General features: G+C 38.3%; 1 protein-coding gene across 3 annotated transcripts in view; it reads left to right on the top strand.

The window, feature by feature from the left end:
• Positions 1-16,993, top strand: part of Kcnip4 (potassium voltage-gated channel interacting protein 4) — a 486,636-nt gene that overhangs the window by 337,232 nt on the left and 132,411 nt on the right. The window contains exon 1 of one of the 3 annotated variants that reach the window (XM_038335465.1): positions 11,351-11,444. The exons of the other annotated variants lie outside the window; for them this stretch is intronic. Coding sequence (XP_038191393.1) covers positions 11,393-11,444 — 52 coding nt within the window. The 5' untranslated portion in view covers positions 11,351-11,392. Of the gene's footprint in view, positions 1-11,350; positions 11,445-16,993 lie in introns of those variants that run through there. 3 annotated transcript variants of the gene reach the window in all.

A 16,993-nucleotide genomic window follows, 5' to 3' on the forward strand; every position in this document is an offset into this window, starting at 1 on the left:
TCTTAACAAAGGAGTAAAGGAAGGAAACAAGAAGCAGACTATAACAGGAATCAATATCCTCTATGTGAAGACAGCACAGTGAGACTCACTGAGTAAGTGAACTCATACATTGCCTGGAACTATTGTTACTATAACATCCAACTGAGAATGCCAGGGGCTGGGCAGTTGGACAGCTGGTCTACCCTTGGACTAGCACATGTAGACTAACTCTCCAGCATTAATATCCTAAACTGTAGTTTGTCTTTCATAATAACCACACATGGTGCTTTTTTTTTTTCGAGACAGGGTTTCTCTGCAGCTTTAGAGCCTGTCCTGGAGCTAGCTCTTGTAGACCAGGCTGGTCTCGAACTCACAGAAATCCGCCTGCCTCTGCCTCCCAAGTGCTGGGATTAAAGGTGTGCGTCACCACCGCCCTGCTCACATGGTGCTCTTGCAAAAGTTGAACTATGTAAGGCATGCACTGTCCCTGCCTTGTTTAAAAAACTGCCCATCATTGTTTCATAACTGCATTTCAGGAGCTGTTGGTGTTCATCATCCTTCAGGGAAAGGTCATCACCAAGATGAAATTTGCTTGCCTTTCCTGTACTGTGTTTACCTCCTCTGGGTTCACATTTGCCATCTCAGCTAAAATGTAAGCTATATGAGACCGAGGACTTTTTTTGCCAGATCCGAGTAGGTATGCACTGAGTGCTGTTGAATGAAACCTCAAGCTCTATAATATCAGCCATCTGCTCACAAAACATGTTTTTACCTATTTCCACTCAGAGTGAAAATCTAAGTCATAATGATGGATCCAAAACTTTCGAGGACTTTATAAAAAGTGCTTAAATGGGATGATGAAGAACAAACAATTTGTTTTCATCCCAGTGTTCACTATCTAATTAGTGAAGAGTGAACAGGCAAATGGCCAACTGTAACACAGGACAGCCTGCACTATGACTAAGATACACACCACATATCATACACAGGATTGGTAAAATGAGGTCACCTGCTATATAGTAAGTATTCTATTAGATTTAAACTAAACTTTATAAGATCAATATGCACTAAAACAGTTTTCAAACTGCGTCTTGATATCCTATTATCAAGAGACTCCATCTCGCTTAACTACAGTCATCTTTCTAACTAAACACATAGTTCAGTCATCAAAAAGGGAACTCCAAAGTTATAATGATCTATGATTTAAGATTCTTACTATTTAAAAAGTTGAAAACTGGGCATGAGTGGAAATGGAGGTGTGAGTCTGAGGCAGAAACATGGTACCCTATTTGTGTCTGTGTACGAAATAAAATTTTTGTTACAAGAATAACATATAAGAAGAGACATCGGTGTGGGTGCTTAATGGCTGCTGTATCAAAGAGACTGGCTGTTATTTTTTAAATACTTCATTGGCTTTGGTTTCTGAGCCTTAAGCACATTATTTCTTCCACCATCCTCTGACTAATGAAGGAGAGCCATATCTAGCCAGGAGCTGTATGCACCTTATTTGAACCTCCTTCCCAGCCCAGGAAAGAGCAAAGGCCACTGTTCTTATTTTTCTCCTGAAGCAGGTGAGATCAAAGAGGATCTGTGGAAATAGGCTACTTTTCCAGTCTTACAAACAAACAGTGCAGAGTTTTGATTTAAACTCGTTACCTTTTTTACTCTGACACAGCAAGTCTTTTCATTGCGGCCTTTACTATGACACCCCCCCCAGCCTCCCCCACACACTTCCACCTGGCCTTCTGCTTCTTCTTTGTGCAAATTTTGTTTCAGAAATCACATTTTATTTTATTTATTTTTTAATGATTTTTATTGAGCTCTACATTTATCTCTGCTCCCCTCTCTAACTCTCCCCTCCCTTTCAACCCTCTCCCAAGGTCCCCATGCTCCCAATTTACTCAGGTGATCTTGTCTTTTTCTACTTCCCATGTAGATTAGATCCATGTATGTCTCCCTTAGGGTAAATAGCATTTTAAATGATGTAACACTCTCACAGTGTTTGTGGTATACGGAAGTGACACTTCAGCCAATAATTGCACTAATGTATGGGGTTGGGGGTGGGGACCACACTGTTTGCTAACACTGTATGATCGTGAAATGTGCCCTATGAATCAGGACATTTTGGAGCACCAAGGGCTTGATAGTACAGGCTGTTAGGGAAACTTACAGCAACCGGCAAGGAGACCTTGTCATCCTAACTATGAAATGCTACTGATAACACCTAATGTGCCACACGAGAGACATCCCCATATAAGACATTTTTTGTAATTCATACAGGGAAGAAAGGAGAACTGGATTTCAGTGAGGGGTCCTAAAGGGTCCCAAGGCTGAGTGGAGATGCAGCTCACAGACAGAGTGCTTACCTAGTAGAGGTAAGGTACTCGGCCTCATTTCTAGTACTGCAAAGGAGCAATTAATGGAAGGAAAGGAGGGAAGAAAGGATGGAGGGAAGAAGAGGGAAGGAAGGAAGGAAAGACAAAAGGGAGGGAGGAGAGAAGGAGGAATAGAAGAGAGGGAGGGAGAGTGGAAGAGAGGGAGAGATGGAGTGAGGGAAGGAGGGAGAATTAAACAAAGCACCAAGAACAACCCCTTTTTTTTTTCTCCAGCCAGCAGTTATTTCTCTCTAGCTGGATATGGTTCCTCTAGTAAATCAGTACAGTTCAAATAATTTAGAGTACAGATTAAGCGTCCATAATCAGGAAAGCTGACATTTTAAAATTTCAAATCAGCTACAATATCTAGCAAAGTCTACAAGCATTCAAAATATAAAATACTTTTAGGGCCTTGCTTTTCAAACAAAACACACTCACCATGCATTGTATGTGGAAAGCAGGAAAATTAGAATTATTATTTTCTTTACCTTACTTACAAAACCCAGTTCGCAACAGTTCCCCAAGAATAAATCAACCAAAAGGTTACTAAGCTCAGATTAATGAAGGGTTAATTGAGTCAAGAGTAGAGAGAAAGATAAAGAGCAGAAAGCAGAAACAAGAAAGAGGTGAAAGGAAACATGGAGGAAGGGAGATACAGTGAGACAAGGAAGGAGAGTTAACAGGGCTAGTTTATCAGACAGAAGACAGGTGGGCAGACAAAGACAAAGACAAAGACAAATAGACAAGGACTAAGAATGAAACCAAAAGAACAAGAGAGACAGGCATCAGGAAAAAGCAAGGCCTTTTAGAAATCGTCACTGAAAACATGTGTGCCTTTAGTTGCCTTGGGTGGAGTCAAATGTGTTCATGCGCTTTGTTCCTATAGATTATTTCCAGCAAAATTGTATGCAGACTGACTCTTTCTTAGTTAACTAATAGAGGAAGCAACTGCTTTATAATCAGGCAAAACAAAACAGGCCAATTAGGAAGACTAGCTTTGGGCACCTAAAAATAAGACATAAAATGAATCACAAGTACTTCTCCGAATATTCAGCCATGAACATTTCTGTTACTCTTCTTTCATGGTGAACCCTGAGGATAGGTGTGGGATTCAGTGATGACTGCAATCGTGTGGATTGTCAGGGCCTCTCAGCAGGTATTACTACCACAGTGTGAACCCTGAAATATTGTGTGCGGTATATTTTCAGGAACAGATCTGATAATATACAGCGAATGCTGAGAGAAAGACAGAGTTATGTATGTGCAAGAAGAATTTTAGAGCTCATTTAAAAATAAACATTTATCCCAAGGTAAAACGGCAATGTTTGCTATTCACCGTACTGACAAAAGAGGAAAGATAAGCTTACTTCTCATTATGATAAAACTGCCCCAGCCTGTAATCACTGTTTGAACTTGTTGAGTTTTTCATTCATGGTCCACCATTCAGCACTGAAACACATTATTTATATACAATGGCTGTGCTTATCTATCAGAAAATATAGACAGTGAAAAATGACCACTTGCACATAAAACTGCATCACCAGAGTAATGGTGGAATCAGCTTGATGAGAAGCCAATTTGTTTTCTGTAATAAAAGAAACTTAAGGTAAGGCCTCACCCACCAGAAGAAAATGCTCTTTCTTTGACTATACTTCACTTGAAGTGTCCCATGGATGTGCACAAGTGATTTTTATTCTTTTTGTGCTATTTTGATTCAGAAGTTTTGTAATTCTAGCATGCTAGCAACTTTGGTTAGCTTAAATGCAGACAGTTGCATAAGGTTTAATTCTAACAACATAATTTATGAAGATATCAGTAGATTTATGGTTTATATTGTCAATCAATTTAAAGCATTAATTTTTTATATTATAGAATCCAGTAATTATTACTTTAACAAGTTAGTGATATATATATGCCTCAGTAAATAATTCAATAATGATGTTAACATTTTATTTGTATATCTCTATATAATACATAGTGTATACTTTGATAATTTGAAAATATGTGTGGTGCCTCCCTGTCTCATTGACATATCTTTGATAAAACGTGCCTTCAGTGCCCTCTACTCAAGCATTTTTTTAGCCAACATGTTTAAACAATGTCTTCCTCTATGTAACTCCCACTGCAGGCTTCCACCCAAGACATCTACATCCAGCCCCTATTGTGTAACTTATATGCTTCATTTTTTATATATGTTTTACTATTTTTTCTTTACCTTCTATAATCTAACATTCACAAAAAGATGTTTGTAATGTATCATAGTGGGATAGTAGCTAGTAGGCACTGAAGAAACATTTAGTGAATGAATTAATGAACAAATAGAATTTCATCCCAGAAGAATCAGAGTTATCACTAAAATCAATAATATAAGCAACAATGTTTTAGGGATTAGGGTAAGCATTACTTGTTGGGCACCCTTAGCAAAGGCTTTTCATATAGCCACTGCAATACAATTATACAAAGAAAACCAGAGGCTGGAGAGATGGCTCAGTGGTTAAATGCACTGGCTGCTCTTCCAAAAGACCAGGGTTCAATTTTTAGCACCCACATGGCAGCTCACAACTATCTGTAACTCCAGTTCCAGAGAATCTGACAACTTTCACAAAGACATACATGCAGGCAAAACACCAATGCACATAAAATAAATAATTAAAAAGAAAACCATTTATTATAATTATGCATTTATAATAAACATTTTGAATAGCATACTATGGGATTGTGAGATGTATGGTAACTATGAGAGTGTGTAGTCTCTGTGGGGGTGGGATACTATGGCAACTTTTGGGCTGCCTCACCCTTACCAATTTCCTTTCAGCATTACTGCTGGAGAGAAGAGTAGCATCCCCTAACTCTATCAGGACTATCCAGAGGCGCTTCACACTCAGTTATGCTTTGAGGATGTGGGGAAGGGCTGTAGGGGAGTAATTTATGCAAATTCTAAATACATCTGCTAATTATAGCCCTGTAGATGATGTTTAGACTTCTTAACCAAAAAAAGATTCTTAGTCTGTTTTCATGCTTTAGTAGATACAGATTGAACAATTTATATATCAGACACAGTAAAAATGGTAAAAATGCAGTAATGAATGAGAAACATAGTTGCAGATTCAATTATGCAGTTGAATATAATTCTATCCATTTACAAAACTGTGATTTGTCCCCAGTAGCTTTGTCTCTCTCTTCTGTTCCTAAATTATTTTGAAATAACTATATATTTTATTATGACATTTAAATTCCTCTACTGAAGTTTTAGCCATACTTCATGCTATTACATTTAATTGAGTCCTACATCTAGAAATTGCAATGTCGTCTTCTTCATTTATTGCAGGCTACTTAAAATAAACATGGCCTCACTCCGTATGAAACGTGAGAGCCACATAGTGGTAAATACCACTTACCCCTTATCATTCTTTACACTCTTTCAGAAAATTTCTATCTGTAAATATAATAAATTTCACAAGACATTTTTAAACATATACGATAAGGTAACAATCATTTTCCTATTAATTCAGATTTTGTGAAATTCTACAACTTTATATTTCTGTCTTGAGATACGTGTTTTCGTATCACATCATTTTCCCTTATCCCAAGCAAATTTCTTTGTCATATCTTATAATACAAGTCTATTGACTGTGTGTTATTGCACCTTTGCTTTAGCTGAAGAAATTGAACTTTCACCTCCATCCTCCAAAGTAACTCATTGGAAAGAGTTTAGATATCTGGCTCAGGGCTCTTTGTATTCTACCTGAGAGCACTGAGGTGTCTGTCCAGCGTACGTACTCTATTGTCTCTCACAACACACCATTCCACTGTATTCTCCCCTCGTATGCACTCCTTTTCTTTTCCTTTTCAATGATATTGTTCACTTTTAATTCTCTGTGATTCTTCTTGAATTCTTCTTGCTTGGGGTTGAGAACAAATGCTGATCTTCAGCAGATGTTTCCAAGCACAGGTGAAGCATTTGGGCCACGATTTCTTCAAATCTCTCTCTCTCTTCTCCTCTTACTCTCCAGTCAATTTTATATTCTTGATATTATGCACAGGTCTCAAGACTCTCGTTAATTATCACATTTTATTATTCAAAGTTGATGATTTATTTCTTTTGTTATTTGCTTAAGCTGCATAATCCATTTGTTAGCAATTTCCCATGTTAGTAAGCTACAGTAAATAAAAGTGGTTTTCTACCATTAAGCTAAATTTTAATTAAAACATAGTTACGTCATTTTCTCCCTCACCTTTCCTTTTAGGTCCTCCCTGGTCTCCTCACTCCATCTTTTTCCAAGCCCCTTTCCCTTCAATTCACATTGATTGCCTCTTTTTGCTTTATTTGTTTTACACACACATACACACACACACACCACACATGCACGTGCGCGCGCACACACACACGCATACACACACCAGCCCAGATTTATAAATAAAGGCTGTTGAATCTATGTGTGTGTATACAATTTCAGGGCTGAATAGTTTGACTGTATCATATAGGAGGCTGATCGCTGGGAGAGCGTAATTCTCCCTCTTTCAGCTGTCATTAGTTGCTGTAGTTTTTTGTCTAGAGAATGGATCGTATAAGATTTCTTTTCTATTCTACATAAGCATGTCTATTGATATTGCCATTGTGCAGGTCTGGTTTAGGCAGCTAATTTTAGGAGGCACTGTCTTATAGGAGACTCCCTGGTACTTTGACTCTTAAAATCCTTTTATTTTAGATATTTCACTTTGCACCTCTTGCTTTTTTGTGTTGCTTTAATCCTGTTTCTGAAAAGTTCCCCAATATTAAAGTCAGATTTTTCTTTGAAGCCGTTTATTATCAGTTCCAATACGTGTGCCCACCTTAGGTCTGTTTATATTCATTTGATTTCTCTTCATTATGGGTCATGCATTGCCACCTTTGTTGCATGCCCAGTGATGTCTTTAAGAATAACTGGGTTTGGGTTGCAGAGATTATCTTTAAATAGTAATTTATATTATTCTTTTTTATATTATTCTTGAATATATTCCACAGTGCAATTTAAAGTATTCCCAGCTTTTATTAACTTCCTGTTAAGATAGGTCAATTTGGGTTATCATGAGAAATACCTTCACTCTGGGAAATTATTCTACACCCCCCCCCATGTAGTCTTACTGAGCTCATAAAGAATGACAGAGGACTTTAATACAGCTGATGCCTTTGGTTTACTTCATTTCCTTCTTGTGTGTGTGTGTGTGTGTGTGTGTGTGTGTGCGTGTGTGTGTGTGTGTGACTGTGTCAGATCTTCTATACTGCTGAGCACTTGTGACTTCTGTTATCTTATTCTTAGCCCTGAAGCAGCTTCTGTCTCACATGCCTTATGACACCTCATTTTGAGCATGCATTTCCCAAACTTTACTCAAAAATCTACCACGTAATCCTCACACAGGGTTCCAAAACATTCCTAATTATGCAAAAAAATCACTTCTCCATTTCCTCAAAAATTCCAGCTTTTACAGAAGCCTCATTCATTTCTGGATCTCAGCTCAGTGAGCTTGAACTTCATCTTTAGAAAGCCTGTGGGTATTATGCCACAAGGAAGAAAGAACCCTTACAGACTTACCTCTTCGGTTTCTCCTCTCCTACGCATCAAAATTCTATATTGCTTGTTTTCTGTGCTTGGAATAGATTGCCTTATATTATTTATTCAGCTATCTGAATGTCTTTAGTGACAGCACACTCAATAATATTTGTTGGCCACTAATGTAACATTCTTCAATGCTATATTATAGTAGGAAAATATACTTTAAATGTGTGATTGTGTAGTTAATTATCTGGTATAAAAGAAAGAAAAGGGAAACTACATGTTTCACATGTCACAATTCTCCATGCTCTCTGCTTTATTGTATTAGGCAATAAACCAGATTCCTCAGGGATCAGTTTTAGAAGCGAAATTACAAAGGGGAGTGGGCATGAACTAGACAAAGATCAAGAGAAGCAAAATTCTAAAGTTTCTATGCAGATAACAGTGTATTCAAAGGCTCTGGGCATGGAAGGAGTATGGTGTATTCACATAAAGAAGAAAAATAAGGTCTAACATAAACTGGGTTCAGAACCTTCATGGGGTCAATATTCACATGTTATTCCATCCAAGAGCCACAACTTGTTAAAGCAGACATTGTGCTTAGCTTTTTTTTCCTAAAGATAAAATCTGAAAAACAGAGAGATTAAGTAACTAAGTAACCCTAGGTCTGTGCTGAGATGTGACCTGAGGTTTATTGCTTCCATTCCCATACACTAAACCAAAACATTTAAAGGAGAAAAGTGTAGCATGACCCGACATCAGAGAAGAACAGGAAGAGACATGAGACAAGGAAGAGAATTAACCATGGACACACCCTGCTCTCTAATAGATTTTAGTAGTTACTTTACTTCACTGAAACCAAAGTACCTAATGGAAACAATTTAGCAAAGATTATTTGATATCATGGTTTTGTAGCATCATGATGGGTAGGCATGGTGGGTGGAGCAGCTTAGATCTTGCTGCTACACACCTACGGTAGAAGCATCATCTTAAGGCAGATCAGGAAGCAGAGTGAGACAGGAAGTAGGCAAAGAAAGCATAGGTCCAGTTACCTACGTCATCCAGTTAGGCTCCAGTTAGGCCCCACCCCCTGAAGATTCCAGAATCTACCCAAGTAACACCATCAGCTAAGGACCAATCAACCAAAATACATGCCTATGGGGGTGGAGGGGCCATTCTAATTTCCATACTCATATACAAAATATAAAAATTCTTCACAAAAGAGACATTTATAATGTTTCATGAAGAAAATATAGATTCCTAAAGTGTAATGATCTCTACAAGACCACTTAGAATGAAATAGAAAAAACCAGGAGCTTCTACAGTTTAATTGAAAGTGACAGCTTGTTGACCTTACCAAATAAGAGGTGGGGCAGCGGGGCAGCTTTAACAGTTGTGCATATTTGGGGAGGAAGACTTTCCCCCTCCCCACATAAAGCCTGAGCTGGTAAATACCAGGGGCTTCATGAAACAAACAGGAAATCAAGCAACTAGGAAACATTTTTTGAATTTCTGACAAAATTACAGAGTCTGGCTAGATGTCAAGAAATCAAATCTGAAGCAAAAGATCTGGGAATGAAGCTCCTTTGGGGTCGACATAGGTCTCCAAGGCTATCTGGAGCTTCTTCCTCAACTTCTTTGTCTCTTATTTATGACAGGGTGTGGTTAGATAAGACACTGGACCACTAGGGTTGTTGAAGCAAACAAGCAAGAAGTCTCTCCCCACATGCCAGCTGGAAACAGGAAGAGACAATTTGCGAGAGGAAATTGTCTGACCTATTTCAAAGGCAGAAAGGAAGAGAGATGCCAACCGTTGGTAAAGAGGTGCTGACTATGAAGAAGGCTGTGGCACACACCTTACCATGGCAGAAAGGAAACAACAGTGAATAATATACAGCGCACCTGCCTGAGGAGGAAATGAAAGACTCTAAAACCTCAGTTTCCAAAGGAGGGGGTGCCTAGATGAAAGGGTTCTTCCAGAAACAGAGAAGGAAGAAGCAAACTGACACGTATGCTATATAAATCAGGCCGAAAACATAGAAATTGGTAGTGGGCTTTGTACGTCCAATGTGAATTTATTGATCTTTTCTTGCATGCCACACCCTCAGCCTACTCTGAGGAAGTTGGTGAGAAGGGTGGTGCACACTAGCTAAGTGGATGGCCTGTGAGGATGCTTTGTCAGAGAGGATGACTTGGCCAGTGCTCAACAAGCTATTTCAGTGAGGAGGAGAGGGGATGAAAGTGCCACCAACTGATGCAGCACCACATCATGAGCAGAGCAAAGGACCTTGGTCCCAGACAGCACGACATTTTAAGAGGGCTCTTAATCAGTAGGATGATCTGATCTGATCTGCCTATCTACCTCTTTATTTTGTCATCCCTGCATGTGAGAGTCTTTGCAGGTATGTTCTCGTGGTAAGATGGAGATAGATCTCCAGGTTGAGGGTCAGGGCTTGCTTAGAATTCATAGGTAGGGACAATAAAGCAGAAAGGAACAGAGGGCATAGTTGCCACGCGCCCAGCATAAATAATTCTAACTTTAAAATGAATTGAGTGTCTTGTGGTTGCTTTAGATCAGACTGCATTCGAGCTAATTCAGGGAAAGCAATTCATATTAACAAGCAGATACAGGTTTTCAGGCACTTTGAGTAGCTGGGATGTTGTTGAATTGAAAACCTTGAGTTCCTGACATAACAAGTTGTCTCTGGCCCTTTGAAGCTTGCCTATAAAGCCACCAGTGGTTTCTGTAAAGTCTTCTCCAACTGTCTTAAGTCAAGGATGCATGCCTGCTGCGCCAGGCTCTAATCCTGAGTTAACATTTTCGAAACACCTCTTACTTCCCCTGCAGTGGCTCCACTCGAATAAGCTCCATTCATTAATGTCACTGGGTGAAAAATGTGAAGGATTTCCACACATCCGGATCCTCAACACATGCTAATGATCCTGCCTGTCAAGGACATTGATTGTTCTCACTTTCAGGGAAGGCAAAGGTACTATCAGGTGATTGCTGTGTGCGTGATTTCTGAGAGCACCCACCTCCTCTGTAATCAAAGAAGGGAGCATTGTGTTCAAAGAAGAGAAGATTGCATTGCAGGCCCTTAACCCTGGTTTGAATATTGAAATTTTCATCCAGCTTTTTCCAATGAAAGCTGTTAGGCTTTTGATCTGAAATCCAAGATAAGCCACCAAATTTTACTCTTGGCATCCACTGAAAATCCTTTCATTCTGTGTTTGTTTGGTCACCAGCACCTTTAAAGCCACGTAAGAAGTTTATATAAAAGGTAAAGAAGGAAACCAACGTTGGGAACCCAAGCCTACTGTCTTGTGTTTGCCTGAGTGAGCAGCTAGCTGGCTGTCTCCCCGTCCTGCTTGCTCAGCTTGCCTGGTGACCCCTGCAGCCCTGTGGGTCCCTCTGTGCAGCCGGCACTAACAGAACCGATCATGTATTTTCTAGGTTTCCTCTACGCACAGAACAACACCAAGCGCAGCATTAAAGAGCGACTCATGAAGCTCTTGCCCTGCTCAGCTGCCAAAACGTCGTCTCCTGCTATTCAAAGCAAGTTTCCTTTTCTTTTCGCCCCCAACTTGTTTGCTTTGCTTGTTTAGATCCACATGCACCGCAATTTCTGTTTCTAAAAAGAATCGATATATCATCTCCTGTGAAGCAATGCCTATTTACAGCTCGTGTTTAGCTGAAACACCGCGGCATGAGAGCAACAGGCGCTTTTCAATTGGCAGGCTGAAATCCTGGAATCGGTAACAGAGGCCCAGGCTGCCTGACACTCAGGATTTCTGTTTCATCTGAGGCCTGGGGACTAGCCCTGAGGATTGTTTGCCTAAAATGGTTGCACAGCAGCTGACAATTTAAGCTATATTATTTTGCAAGTTTCTTTTTTTCTAGTTGCAACATAAAATGTCCATATTTATGGAGTGTCGTGTGGTGTCTCCATACATGTATATTCAGTATAATGTTCAGCTAGATAAACATATCCACAATCCCAAATATTGATCTTTTCTTTGCTGCAAAATATAAAAACCCCTACTGTATCTAGCTTTTCTTGGATAAATGACATATTATAGTCACTCTGATACACAAATAGAATCCTGTCTAATTATAAATTAATAACCATAAATTAACCTTCCTCATCCCTTGTTCCCAGCTATGATTCTCAGTACCTGGTACATACTATTATGCTCTCAACTTCTATGAAGTCAACTTTTAAAAATCCTATGCATGAAATGATGTAGTCTTTGTCATGCTGTGTTCGCGTTATTTCATGTAATGATGTCCTGCTCCACCCATGTTATCACATATGACAACAATTTGTTCTTTTCCAGGGTGGATAGTGCTTCTCTGTGTGCATGAACCACATTGAATATATACACTTATCCAGTAATAGTTACCTAATAGGTTAATTCTTTTTCTTGGCTAAAGTGAATAGCTCTGCAATGAACATGGAAGTACATGTTTCTCTTTAACATATAAATTATATTTACTGGAGAGAAATATTGCTCCATTATATGATATTTATATAGAAAGAAATATCTATACTATTCTTATTCAATTTCTATTATAATTTCATGGATTTCATTTTTTAAGCATGACTTACTTTTCCTTTGTTTATCCTATGCCTATGTTCTCTAGAAAACCAGAACCAATACAAAAACACAATTCTAAATACATACATATACATGCATGCACTTACATATTATATATTCCTATGTGCATATTTATATCTAAACACATAGAAATACATAAAAATTGTTTTGACTTTTAGGATTACGGCTATGAATGGGATGGAAAGTTAGGTAGCATTTGATGCTGTGGAATTGAATCAGGATTCTTCCAAGGAAGCCTCAGGTTTGTTTAACACCTCAAGTGATTACATGAGACTCACCCACTACATCCAGAGAGAGAGTAATCAGTCCTCTGCTTGTATCTACCAATTACTGCCATCACCACTTTGATAACTGCCTCCATAGCAACACTTAGAGTAGGATTTGATTAAATAATTGAGCATTATGGCTTAGCCAGACTGACACATGGAGCTAACGAGCACACTGGTCTGCCTCCTCTTTCCTGACAACTATGTAACATCCTTGTGTATTAGAGACAGAAAGCTCCTAAAGAGAGGACACTAGTTAATCTTACAAAGATATTAAATGCCACTGACCCTGTGAACTTATAAAGACTGTGTGTGCAAATAAGTTTACATTAATTTATTTCCAAGAATCAAATAACACCCGAATCAGACAAGAGAAGGCAGTCTTTCCTAATAAGAAAATAGAGCATCATAAAGTGTGGAGAAATATCCAAACTCTGTGTTGAGACAGGAAGTATCTTCACCTACCTTCTTTATATTCTGTCATATCATTTTGTAGAAACTATTGATTGGATTGGCAATTTAAAATGTAAATACCATTATGGAGAAAATATGGAAGAAACATCAGAAAAAATATGCTGAGTCAAAAGTCCTAGAACTAAAATACAAAACAATTGTTTTGAATGGTGCTGTATCATGTTAGTCAGATCCAGCAGACACGTGGGTCCATTCAGTGAATACATTTCATAATCTAGTCATTGTGAATTGTGTTGAGAGCAGTCAATAAACCGTATTTCAAAACACAGAACAAAATCCAAAACAGCAAACCCACAGAACTCTACCCAACTAAATCATGCATAACAACAAAGAGATGATTTTTCCTAGTAGGAATTGCATGGGCAGAGCATTAAAAGTATTATTGAAGCACACTGCTCTGTCTTTTGCTTTTTAGTGCACACTTACATGCATACACACTTACATACACACAACAATTCACTAGTAAGAAATAATAGGTCAGCAGCAAACTGCAAGGATGTAATTTAGGGGAAAGAACAGTTCTAATCTGATATGAAGCTGAAACTGTGGGGGTTAGTCTGGTTTGTCTGCGATGGTGGGCTATTAGTGCTATTGTGTTTCTTCTTTTAAGGTAGAGTCAACATTGCCAAGTTACCTGATATTTGCTGAAAACCCAAACATTTGTATCATATGTACAGGAAAAATGTCAGTGTCAGTCAAGACTTTGTGTTTGATTAGTGAAGAAAAAGACTGTCACATTCTGTTAGCACTTTCCCTGCGTGAAATATCACACAAAACCAAATCAGTTTAACTCTGCCCTTCCCTAAAAGGATGTTTCTTGAAATTAGAGTCAAGCAGAAAGACATTCTAAACACAAAGAATGAGAATAACTGAATTTTATATTTGATAAATTTAACATCCACATCCATTAGGGCAATAAAAAGTCAAAGTTACACAAAGACTTGATTTCCTGTCTTTCAGAATGGTTATTTTAAAGAAAATGAATAACAACAAATTATGGTGAGGAAAGATACCCCTGTATATCCACTAATAGGAATGTAAATGCATCCCAACACAATGAAAAACTTGAAGTCTTCTCAAAAACTGACAAGCAGAAGTAGTCTAGACCGAGCAAATTCTTTCCTGGGTAGACATCCAAAGGGTTCTAAATCAATAGTGAATATACAATAGGGATACCTGTACACCCATGTTTATTATAGCACTATTCACAAGAGCCAAGTTATGATATCAATTGAGGTGCATACCAAAAATAAATAAACAAACAATAAAGTTTTCAACTCTAATGAACAAATTTGTATAATTTGATGAAAATGCTGTACATGAGACTACCATTTTCTATAGATATCGATGATATAGATAGATTCAGAAAAACAAAAATTTCATATTTTCTCTCATTTGTGGATAGTAGATTTTATGTTACATAAAGTCATATATAAAATATATACAGTGATGCGGAAATATATGTATATATAAAATATCTACATGTTATACTTGAAAAAAAATTGTAAAACCCAGGAACATAGGTAATTAATATGTACCAATTTTTAAAAACTAGAAAGTAGCTATTGTTTATGTCATGCTAGGTGTAAACATGATTTGTAGGCACTGTACATCTTTACATGTAAACATCTCTACCAAATAGCAAGCATTTTCAAGTAACAGACTCTCACAAGAAAACTTGGCATGTAGGAATAGAGGACTATTACTTGGAAAAGAGAACAATGAATTTCATTACTATGTGGCTAAGTTAGGGTTTTTGTTGATGTGAAGAGGCACCATGACCATAGCAACTCTTACAAGGAAGACATTTAATTAAGGTGGCTCATTTAAAGTTTCAGAAGTTCAGTCCATTATCATCAGCATGGGGAGCATGGTAGCATGTAGACAGATGTGGTGCTGGATCTCAGAGTCCTTAAACCTTGAAAGGCAGGCAACAGGAAGTTTACCGACTTTTGCACTAAGGGATGCTTGAGTAAAAGAGACTTCAAAGACCCTCCTTCAGTGACACACTTCCTCCAACAAGGCTACATCTCATAATAGTGCCACTCTTTTTGGGAGCCATTTTCTTTCAAACTACCATACTATGTTAGCCAAGCAATCATGTTATCTCTTGTCTGTGAACTAAATACTAACAATTGTGCACAATGTAAAAATATACCATGTGACTATGGGGTGAAAGGTTGGTAGATCAAACAAACAGCCGATAAACACAGGCCTCTATGCCTTGAGAAGAAAGGTATAACTATGCCATGTCTGGGTTTAGAGAAACTGAAGATGAGTCTTTCTTGACTGACCTAAGAGGTTCTAGGCATGACTGACCTCTGAGTGGTAGAGGAAACGTTCTACACATGAAATCATGAGACTTTCAGGTCTGTGTGTCTGAGAGTTATATTCCTAAAGAAAAACTTAAGCTCTTGCTAAATGAAGCACTTTGAGCCCAGAACTAGAAAACATAAAACTTGAGGGATTATGGGAAGACACCTATGAGATCTCCTTAGGGAATCACTGGTTTTCACCAGAGAGTAGGATTGTTTCTTCTGGAAACTACTTTTGACAGTGCAACCATCTTTAGGGAACATTTTACAGTATGCCTGGAAAAGCTCATCTATGAACATGTCTATGCTCGTCCCACCATGAGAACAATACACAGTGAGTTTCCTTTATCTCTTTTATCAACACCTGTTCATTACCACTGCCCTCTCCATCCCCCCCTTCCCTTTATAGTAACTCATTCAGTGCACACTTGAAATACTATTTCTGCTGTGCATGATTAACATTAAAGCATTAAAAGAAGTAGCTCATGGTAAAGGGTTTATTAAAGACCATATGTATAAATATTTAATAAAAGGTTAAAATCTAGCATGCAACATTAATATTTTAAGCACATATCTTGACTCTGATGGTTGAGAAAACTGCCAAACCAAATTCCAAAACTCCAACTACCTTAGAAATGTTTTGGAGATCAGTGACTGCCTTTGGAGAGAAAGAAGTAATTGATTTAGGCCATGGCCTATGTCCTTCTTCATGTATTAGTTGGAAATTAGAAATTGATGTAATCTAGTGAGCATTAATTTATGATGTAGAGTTCTTTCTGGTGTCAATAACTTCTAAACAAGAGTGAGAAATGAGATATGATAGAGGCTGGAAACATCTGCCAAGTAAATTAAGGATTGTCTTGTTCCCAGTTTTTGACCCACTCAACTGTCCCCTGACCACTCAAATTTCCACTGATCTTTCATTGTCCACCCCACTCTGTTGATAAAGCACAGTCAAGTGCAGCAACCTCATTGCCTCACTCAGCAGAAGACTAGACTTCTGTCGCTTGTCTGGCATCACCAGCTGCCTCCTATCTGTTCTCTCCTCTCCTTTTCATCTCCCCACCAACCACTCCACCAGTCACTGAACTACTGTCAATTTCCTCCACTGTATTATTCCAAGAATAACTAAAAGAGGGAGAGGGAGGCACCATCCTGGCACATATTGGATTCCTGTTCTGCTTGGTAGTCAACAAATTCCTAGACTGTTTGCTCCACAGTTTCCCTATATAATCATTATTCCACAAGATATCCTTTGTTTTATTTGGAGAAATCATGTGAAACATGCATGATGGTCTTGGGGAGAAAGATATTTTTCTAGGTTACAATTCCCATGAAACTTATTTGGGAAGGTAAAAATAACATGAAATCAAAGACAACCCCCCACCCAATGAATGCTGTGAAGCAAATATGTGGTAATGTATTTTTAA

This window comes from Arvicola amphibius, chromosome 1 (assembly GCF_903992535.2).
Source record: "Arvicola amphibius chromosome 1, mArvAmp1.2, whole genome shotgun sequence".
NCBI lineage: Eukaryota > Metazoa > Chordata > Mammalia > Rodentia > Cricetidae > Arvicola > Arvicola amphibius.